This window comes from Crocodylus siamensis, chromosome 5, assembly GCF_052110815.1.
Source record: "Crocodylus siamensis isolate JL-2025a chromosome 5, ASM5211081v1, whole genome shotgun sequence".
Taxonomy (NCBI): domain Eukaryota; kingdom Metazoa; phylum Chordata; order Crocodylia; family Crocodylidae; genus Crocodylus; species Crocodylus siamensis.
In genome coordinates, this window is record NC_143399.1 from 133,135,753 (window position 1) to 133,145,624 (window position 9,872).

The 9,872-nt window shown below is 41.5% G+C and overlaps 1 protein-coding gene across 4 annotated transcripts in view; it reads left to right on the forward strand.

Annotated features, from left to right (window-relative positions):
• TOPBP1 (DNA topoisomerase II binding protein 1) overlaps positions 1-9,872 on the forward strand; it is a 34,322-nt gene that overhangs the window by 23,651 nt on the left and 799 nt on the right. For all 4 annotated transcript variants that reach the window (XM_090046361.1, XM_090046363.1, XM_090046362.1 and 1 more), the window contains 8 exons: positions 262-454; positions 1,339-1,562; positions 2,602-2,768; positions 5,565-5,676; positions 6,196-6,359; positions 7,781-7,921; positions 9,384-9,473; positions 9,709-9,870. In XM_090046361.1, coding sequence (XP_089902487.1) covers positions 262-454; positions 1,339-1,562; positions 2,602-2,768; positions 5,565-5,676; positions 6,196-6,359; positions 7,781-7,921; positions 9,384-9,473; positions 9,709-9,870 — 1,253 coding nt within the window. The remainder of the gene's footprint in view (positions 1-261; positions 455-1,338; positions 1,563-2,601; positions 2,769-5,564; positions 5,677-6,195; positions 6,360-7,780; positions 7,922-9,383; positions 9,474-9,708; positions 9,871-9,872) is intronic.

Sequence of the window (9,872 nt, forward strand, 5' to 3'; positions counted from 1 at the left end):
AGTTTGACCACCTCTTGTGAATCATTAGCCTGCTATTTAGACATGTTTAAAAATAACTTCTTTAGTCTCAAAGATGTTTGAGAGATTTTTGAATGCTAGCAGGGAGAATACCGATAAAGCAGGGCTTACAATTACAACTTTATATGAAAATATATGTTTCTTTGTTTTGAAAGTGAATCGTGTGGCTATAAATGCCTGTGATATTCTGAAAATTTAAAATGAAACAGCCTCACTCTTTTGGGGATTTTCTTTCCTTTCAAGTTTTAACCCAGACACTGGAAATGAGAGAGAACTTTCAAAAACAACTACAGGAAATCATGTCTGCCACGTCGATAGTGAAACCACAAGGACAAAGAGGATCCCTGTCCAGGAACAGTTTTGACAATTCTCCTAGCACACCTGATAGCACACGATCTATGCGTAATGGCCGTAGTAGAGTTTTGGAAGCTCTCAGGTATTTTGTCCTGCTTTTCTTTAGTTTAATAGTCTTAAAAATGTGGATTGCAAATGAAATAAAGTACATCTGATAATCTTTCAAATCCTAGCTGCCATATTGTAGCTACAAATGTTTCGTAATGTAGCAATACCTAAAGTACATCTAACATAATTTTTTTTAAACTGACACTTGCCTTTTGCGACTTACATCTATTTTTCTTGCAGTTTAGAATCTGTTTTATTTAGTCAGGGTGGATGAGTTTTCCTTAAGGTTTCTTCTTAATTTGTAATAAGAATACGGAGCAAATACTTTCCCATGATAATCTGTCATAGCCTAGTTTAGAGCAAGAAATATGCACTTCCTGGATTAGCTGGTCTCTCTCTCAAATTCTGAAGAAAACGTTACCTCTCTTTATATTGTGGGAAAAATAATCCAGTATTTAACAATTAGTTATTCCTGCAAAACACTTCTGCGTTTTTCTTTTGAATTTGAGAAGCTCTTCATAACAAACCTAGGTGTAGGAAGTTGATGAATAAGGGTCTGATTTTCTAGTTTTTATTACTGCACCTCAAAAACTGAATACTGTTTGCAACATGGCTCCTTTTTCAATTTTCAAATTTACTGCAAGATAACAGATATAATAAAATATAAGATCATGGAACATCTTACTAGTATGGTCCAGAATAAAAATATCCCTTGCAATTCACTTTGGCTAACTTTCTCCTGTTGTGCCTGACTGCTCAAATGGCCGTATGATTTATTTTTATGCTGAACCCTTTTTGTTTTCTGTAGAGATCAGAGGGTTGCATTGCTAGTGCGAGCATAAGCATGTTTCTGTTTTGGGGAATTGCAAATGTATTTTTTTTAAGGAGATTTTGTGTGATATTTTTTTCGCTTCTCAGGCAATCCCGGCAAGCAGTGATGGACATGAATACAGAGCCATCACAAAATGAACAGATTATCTGGGATGACCCCACTGCAAGAGAGGAGAGAGCAAGGCTTGTCAGCAATTTGCAGTGGCCCAACAGTCCTTCCCAGTGCTCTGAACAAATTCAGACTAACGTAAATAACACGGATGAGCCCCTTGTCAGGAAGCCCTTAACTGAAACGGAAACTGCTGATTCAAGTAAGATGAGAGATACAGTTGGACTGTGTCATTCAGTCAAAATGTATATAATCTCTAGAAGCAAAGGAAAGCAGTATTTCTAGGTGGACCTTTTGTACTTTAAAACATAAGGGTGTCTTTTTTGTTGAGCAGAACTGCTCTTTTCCTTTTTAGAAATGAGTTAAGGATGGTTTTCTTTAAAAATGTAAATAACATCTTGTGTACTCTCCTCCCTTTGCTGTTCTCCCAGAGGAGCTTTCCTGCAAGTTTGACATCAGTAAGCAACGTGGCAGTTGCACTGCTGCTACTTTATGCCCAATTTCCAAACCGTCATTTATGTTAGGAAGTATTTTACTGAAGCAAGTAACTCCATGGGGCCCAGTTAGAGCCTTTGAATATGCAGGTAACAGCTGCAGGAGCTTGCCTTTCAATAGCTGCTGAAGTACATCCCCAACATCAGTGAGAAGGGAGGTGTAAGAGAAAGATCACCCATTCCCATGAAACTCACTACCTGCATCCAAACTATAAGGGACATCAGTGGACCAGGGTGCAGTCAAGTTGCTATACTTTATTTTCCCTGTTCTCATGAGCAATCCCTCCTAGCAAGCCCTTCATTTAGGTGTAGGAGTGGGGAACAAGAACACTTAAGTCATCTCTGTTTCTCTTGTCTTCCCACCGACTGCTTGGACTACTACTTCCAACCATCCCTTAACAGATTTTGTTTTGTTTTGTTTTCTTGTTTACCTGAAGCAGCAGCCAACCTGGAGAAGGGGTCCCTTTGATCCTGTCTTTCATGAGGAAATTGCCATGATTTAACCACCCTCTTTGTGAAGTTAGTGTCTTGTATTGAATTAGCTCAAGGCATCTGTTTACTTAAGAAATGGAGGAGTCTCTAGATAAAATAGTCAAAACATGAGACTGCAGCATCTTACAAGGTGCTTTGCGAAAGAATAATACAATGTCCTGGTGGCGTTTGTTTTAGGCTGAATACTTTTTACAGTTTCAACCAGATTTGTATTTAATCAAAGTGAATCAATCAGCAATGATTTATTATTTACAGCTGTCCGTGATGTTGAGGGTGCTGGTGTAACTGAGGCCTCAAGGAGCCCAGGGGTCAGAACTCCAGAAACCCCTGTACAAGACGATCATTTGATCCCCACACCACAAGCCCCAAGCATTGCCTTCCCACTAGCTAACCCTCCTGTGGCTCCACAGCCCAAAGAAGAGGTTTGTCATACTTCAATTTGCCTGTTTTACTGATCTGATTACATTTGTACTGTGCAGGAAGGTCTCGGTGTTAATAAAATTTAGTCTGTTAGTGAATATTAAGAGTCATGAACCAAAAAGATGACAAAGCCAGTAGGGAAATACAGAGTGCCCGAGCGAGGGACTAACTTAAGAAGGATAGGGGTGAGGAGGGGAATGCAATTAGGTTACAGAAAATACAGTGTTGGCCAACTGAGCCCAGGGGTGGAGTGCACAAAGGTCTCAGTGCAATGCTAAAATGTATTTGAAATTACAAGTTGATTGTACCATGTTTTCCCCAGTCCAAGACCGCCATGAATTTAAGATGGACCTCCCCACCTCTGTAATTGGATTTTACACATGGAAAATACATGCATTTGTTATCATTTTTCCATATATAGAATCAAATTATTAGAGGGTCATCTTAAATTCATGCCTCCCTTCCCCCAGCTGCTGAAGCAAGGAAAGCACGGGGAAGGGGTGTGGTTGAAGTGGTCTGACCCTGGTCCCTTGCCTCCTGCTGTCCACTTCTCCACACAATGCCTGCCCCCTCCCCCAGCCACTGCACAGGGTTGTTCCAGCCCCAGGTGGCCCTGCAGCAGCCATTGCAGCCATGGCAGCTCTGATTGGGCCTTGGACCTAGGGCCAGAGCTGCTCCTTCTGCTGCTACTGCATGGCCAGGCTGGGCTGGAGCAACTATGTGCTCCATGAACTGGGCTGGAGTGGGGCCAGAGTTGAGTTGGAGCCAGAGGGTAAGTGGTGCTGGGGGACTGGGGGACAGGCAGCGGGGCAAAGGTAGGTGTGGGGTAGGCAGCAGCAGCTCTGACTCCGATCTTGGGTCAGGGCCAGAGTCTAAGCTGCAAAAGTTGCTTGCCCCCTGGTCTTACGCTCAAATCCAAGACAAGGGGCTTTTAGGGCTTTACCCTTCATGTCAAAGAGGGTGGGAAGCTTGTCTTGGATTCAGGTAAATCTAGTAAATGTATTGATCAGTTTAAATTTATATATCGTTCATTTCTGTGCATAACTTAAGTTCTCAGTCTTTTACTTTTCCAAGAGACTCTGACCAGATGTTCCTTTTAAGGAAAGAAAATATCATGCCGGTTTACTTTGTTGTCCTGTTAACCAGTAGTTTTTGGGGGAGCTAGGGGAGGGAGGAATGGCTGAGCATGCTTACAGCCTCTTTAATAACTTTGGGATAGTGAGGAAAGAGTGGTTTCTAGTAATCATTTTGACACTGTGTTGTAGTAGCGCTGAAATACAAACTGTGGATCTGTCACTACCAAGAATCTGTTTTAAAAGTGCACAGAGGACTATGAGAAACTAATCTTGCTTTTGATTTGGCTGAAAAGCCCAAGCAATGGAAGGATACAAGGTTTAGTGGTATACTTCCTCACATTAGTGAATGAGTCTTGCTTGGAATGGGCAGGCTTGCCATTCTGACAGGGTTTCCCAGCTGTATTTTGCACTTTGAGAAAAGATCAAATCTGTCAGTCATTGAGTCGTTTCTATCCTAGAAAACTGAATTTGATCCGATTCCTGGCAGCAGAAAAATCTTCCTGCAAACTAGAGCACAGAGGAAAAACTACTGAGCTGCTGAGTCAACTGGTGTGCACTTTCCCTTGTCCTTGCTATTGCCTGGTGTTCATACCACCTCATCACAAGCAGCAGTCCTGGGTCTGAAGGTGTACATTTAAACTCCATCTCCTATATGACCACATTGTGCTGGGCAGAGGCATTTAGCATTTTTGCCTGGTGCTCTAAACTTTACCCTTCAGTCCCAGACTCCCAAAAGCACCAGGAAGGACTGCTCCCTTGTCTTTGGCACATCCATCCCCTGGCAGAGTGCAGATGGGGTAATGAGCTAAGAAGAGTGGGTTGGCTTTGGACCACTGCAGCCAGCTTACCCTTTCATTGGCACAGAAATGAACTGATACTTTTGGCAAAGGACATGCCAGCAGTAATGCACTATTTCACAGGTCTCAGGAAGGTTCTGTCACTGTTCAGCACAAAGCCCAGGACACACATGAGCATGGACCACTTGGTCTGTTTTTTAAGTACCCAGGAGTAAAGCCAAAGTAGCATCTAAAACTAGATTCCACTTAAGTGGCATGCAAGTAAATGCCCCATGGAAAAGAGCAGAGCCCATCATACAAGCTGTTGGATTCCTAAACTGAAATGCTATGTCTACAATGTGGTGTGCAAGATAGCACCCTAGTTATGTTACTGCACTTTTCACCCAACACCACAAATAAGATGGGTAAGCTTTGCTGGGTGCTGTTTTTGGCAGCACGGCACAAAGCACATGGTAACTTCAGTAGTTTTATTTGGGAATTTTTTTTACTTGGGAATAATTATGAGAAGCCTCATCTTGGGGTTTTGCTGCTGTTAGTTTTCCATTGCAGAAGGCTTGGATGAGGGGAAGCAGGGCAACAACTGTGTCCAGTGATTTTTTCTATATCTGGCTTGCTGTTCAATCAATTATAATTGAAGACATAACAGATAACAGAATACCCAGGAGGCGGGTAAAACCAGAGGATGTTAAGTGCAAATTTTACTGTGCATATTAGAAAATTTCTCAGTTTGGGAGTAATCTGCTAGTAGAAAGCCAGGCCTTCTTTGTTCTCTAACTGGTGGCGCTGATCTTTCCTTCTCAAACTGCATAGCTTAAAGACAACTTAATGTAGTAATAACTATCTCAGATGCTAAGTAGAGAAATAGCTTGAGTATCAGTTTTAATTTTTCTACCCTACTCTTCCCTAAACTTTTGTTGTATTCTAGGTTGTTATAGCAGATGAGGTTGATGAAGAACCAGAAAAGCAGCGTAAATTCCAGCTGTCTTCTCTTAATCCTCAAGAGCGATTTGACTACTGTCATCTGATTGAAGAACTAGGTACCAAATGACTCTGAAACTTAAATTGTTTATGGGTCTTTGGGCCAGAGGGGGGCCTCTTGCTATTTCACTGATTTACTATGAGGTGTCAAATTTGGTAGTCTCAAGATTCATGATGGTCCCTCACTTTTTGAAGGAACAGTCTTGTTACAAAATGACAAAGCTCATTTTTCTGTCTCCTGGAAATTTGTCTGTGGAGTTTCCTCTTTGTCCTTAGAGTTGTGCCTGCCTATGCACCACTGGTATTTCTCCTTCCCTTTAAATCTTCCCTGCTACAACCACAAGCTTGCTTATGTTAAAGTGGCTTTGTGTGTCTATTTTCCACTAGTTACTTCCTCCTCTTCTGGTTTCCAGGTATGTTATAGCAACAACACAGGTTTCTAAATGGATAGAATTGTAGCTTAATAATAGAAATGTAACACATGTTTATATTGCACATTTCTTCATTCTTTCACTTATCCTCTCTGCAGTGCACTTTACTTGAACTAACCCAAATTAAACTCATTCCTGTGTTTCAAGGTGGGATAGTACTGGAGAAGCAGTGTTTTGATCCAAGTTGTACACACACTGTTGTGGGACATCCTCTTCGAAACGAAAAGTTCTTGGCCTCAATGGCAGCTGGGAAGTGGGTCCTTCACCGTTCTTACCTAGAAGCATGCAGAGCAGCCAGGTGCTTTGTACAGGCATGTAACTTTATTATTAAGATATCAGCATCTTAAAGTTGTTTTTGGTATTTTGATTTTTTTTCAGTGCTTTTGAAACCCCCTCAACAGGTAGTAACAAGAACGTAAGGACTAGATTCTCAAAACATACTGGTGATTTTTGGGGGCCCAATTGTTGACGTGAAAGGGGCTTCATTTTGGGAACTGCTGAATGCACACCTTTTCTGAAAATCAGTTTTCTGAAGTGTGTAGCTATGGGATAAACCCATAGTCGCTTCTTCCTGTTGAAAATTGATTCTTGAATGATTTTGGTAAATTAAGGCTGCGTCTACATGAGACGCTGACTGCATAGTAATAATGAGCTACTGCACACACAGTGTCATCTAAAAGCTGTTCAGTAGTGTTGCTGTGCAGTAACTCCGCAGTATACACAAGTACTAACTGACTGCACAGTAACAATCTATCACTTGTTTTTTAATTGGTTATCTTAGGCCGTGTCTATACAAGATGTTGACTGCACAATAAACAATTAAAAACCAGGGGATAGATCAGGAATTAGTTTACGAATATAGCTGTTTAAACAACCAAGCTCCCTCTTTTGTCTTTTTGTTTTTCATATAAAGTATATTTGCTATAGATGGGTATTCCTGTGTATACTACATTGGCATTTGCAGTAACACCCTGAAATTGTTATGTAATATTTGAATAGTGCTTAGGTGCTTTGCAGAAATCTGTGTCTATTACGAGCAAGAATTTGTGTTTTTGTGTATGAAAATAGAAATTAGAGGAAGGACTTGAAAAAATGCAGTCTCATACTCTGCTTCTGAATAGCTACATTTATTGGTTTTAACCAGAAAAAATATAGCGGTATGCAAGATGACTTAATGAATCTAGTTAAAATTGGTGGGAGAGGCACTATATACATAGGAAAAATTAAAGATGTTTAACTAGAGTCACTGTCTCAATAACTAAAACTGCTAATGGATACCTAGAGCTAGCATAGATGGGAACATCCTATTCCATTTTTCAGTTTCCCACTCAGGACCAGCCCTTCCTATCCTGTGAAACCTGTGGCCACAGAGGGCCCTGCAGCCAAGAGGCTGTGCCCTGCTTGCCCCCTGCGCAATGTTTAAAGGGCTTGATGCAGGCAGGGAGCCACTTCTTGGCCAAGCAGGGGAGTTCCTGGCTCTGCTGCTGCCCCAGCCCTGGGGAAGCAACCCAGGTGTCATTCCTCCTCCCCCCCGCCTCCCCCCCCCTCCAGCTGAGCCCTATTTAATTTCAGTGAGTTTATATTGCAATGAACCACAATTTTGATTTTTTTGATGGATCGGGGGGCCCCAAAACTGTATCTTGCAGGGGGCCCCAAAAATTGTGGGCCAGACCTGTTCCCACCATTGTAATTGGTGAGGTTCCTTTGTAATCTGCATCTACAATTGCTTTAGGAGGAAGATTATGAATGGGGAAGCAACTCCATACTCAATGTTTTACCTGGAATCAACATAAACCAGAAAAAATTAGCACTTGCAGCTATGAGATGGAGGGAAAACATCCATAAAAGGAAGCAAGAAACTGGCATCACTGAGGTATTTTGATACAGATGTAGTATACCTAATTGGTGCAGGGCGTGGAGTGCTGTAATAGGATGGGCTCCAAGTATCTTGGATACCAGTGGGAGGGCTAATTTATCTAAAAACAAAATGTCATAGCTGGATTTCTCCCCGTTCAAACTTTTCGGCCTAAAATCTTTGATTGTCAAACTTTATAGTTGAAGATTGTCTTGGTGCTTGTTGGTACAGGTTACTATGATAGCTCACTTATGAACTGTTTTGTAAACTGGAATTCTGTTACTTAAAAATCAAAGAAGCAATTATCATTGTTTAACATTACTAAAATCATTAACTTGATATAAAGAAACATTTTTATGCTTAACATTTGCTTCTACTGTTCAGACATCTGGATCAACAGATATATGTTTATTTTACAGTAAAAATTTCAAGACCTTTGAATGTTTTAGGAGCTTAATTACCATTGACTTTCAATGAGATTTAACCCTCCAGTGTCTGAATCACATTTGAAAATGGTACTTAAGTACTTTTGAATTTTTTAGTTATCAAACACAGTAGGCATTACTGAAGGCTGAACAATCTTTACTGTAAAATAGGAATTTTGCAACAGGTCCCCTGACTAGGAATATGTATATTAGCATCTTACCAGGCATATAAGGGCTGTACTTGATATGCATGTCAATATTAACATATATATGCATGAAAAAAAAAATTCTCATAACCCTCATTTTGCACTGGTAGCTAGCTAGCCGTCTTGAGAGATACTAGAAAATGTGTTGCCAAAGTACATTTGCAGTCTGTCAGTTTTGTTCTCACCATGAAGTTGAGATGTTGATCCCTGTGGGGCTGGGGCTAGCCTTAGATTGCATGTAATGCGTTTTTTAGAGGTGCACCACTGATACATTGGTCCGATATCAGATCGGTACCAGTATAAAAAAAATTGGCTGCATCAAATTGTCCTGATGGGGCCGATAATTTGGCCAGTTTAAATGCCAGTGCATGCACGCAGCCTCAGTGCAGCACTCGGGCAGAGAGGACCACAGCTCAGCAGTGTGGAGAGCTGCCTCCAGCTGGTAAGTCTATTGTGGTGGAAGGGGAGGAGAGAGAAAGGGCTTGTGGAGGGAGTATAGAGGTGAGCTCATGGGAGTTGTGGGGCCCTGGGTCCTGCCCCTGCCCTCATTGCAGGAGGGGTTGATCTGCCCCCCCCCGCCCCTTTCACCACAATGGACTTACCAGCTGGAGGCAGCTCTCCATAGTATATCAGAAATTGGATTGGTTTATCAGTCAATACACCTCCTTAAAAATCAGATATTGGTATCAGTCCCAAAAATCTCTATCAGTGCACCCCTAGTTCTTATGCTGATGTAAAAAAAAAAAAAATCATCCCCAGTGGTGTGCAGGTGGTCCTTGGGTGGGGTGTTGGTGAGCCATTCTGTTTTTCATGTCAGTGACTTTTTAAAAACTGATTTTTTGTATCCAGGGGGCATTCAGTGGCTGGAAAGTGATTTTGAATGTTGACAAAGCCAAGGAAGCAGGGTTCAAGCGTCTTCTTCAGTCAGGCGGTGCAAAGGTGTGTGGGGTCTTGTATATCAAGTATATTTACTATAGATTTGTTTTCAGGTACTGAGGGATTTTATTTCTGTTTTCAAGGGTGGTTGTCACTCACTGAAAAGTTGTGTGGTAATGGGTCTCTGATTTCCTGATGTCCTGCTACTTATCAAAATGAATAAAGTCGGTGTATATGAGTTTACCAGGCAATAGCCCCCCCCCCCCAAAATAAATTGGGGCTTTGTTTAATTCTGCAGGTGTTTCCAGGTCATTCTTCAGCTTTGTTTAAAGAAGCTACTCACCTTTTTGCTGACTTCAGTAAACTGAAACCAGATGATTCCAGAGTTAGTGTTGTGGATGCTGCAGCCCAAGGAGTGAACTGTTTGAAACCTGAATACATTGCTGACTATCTTATACAGGT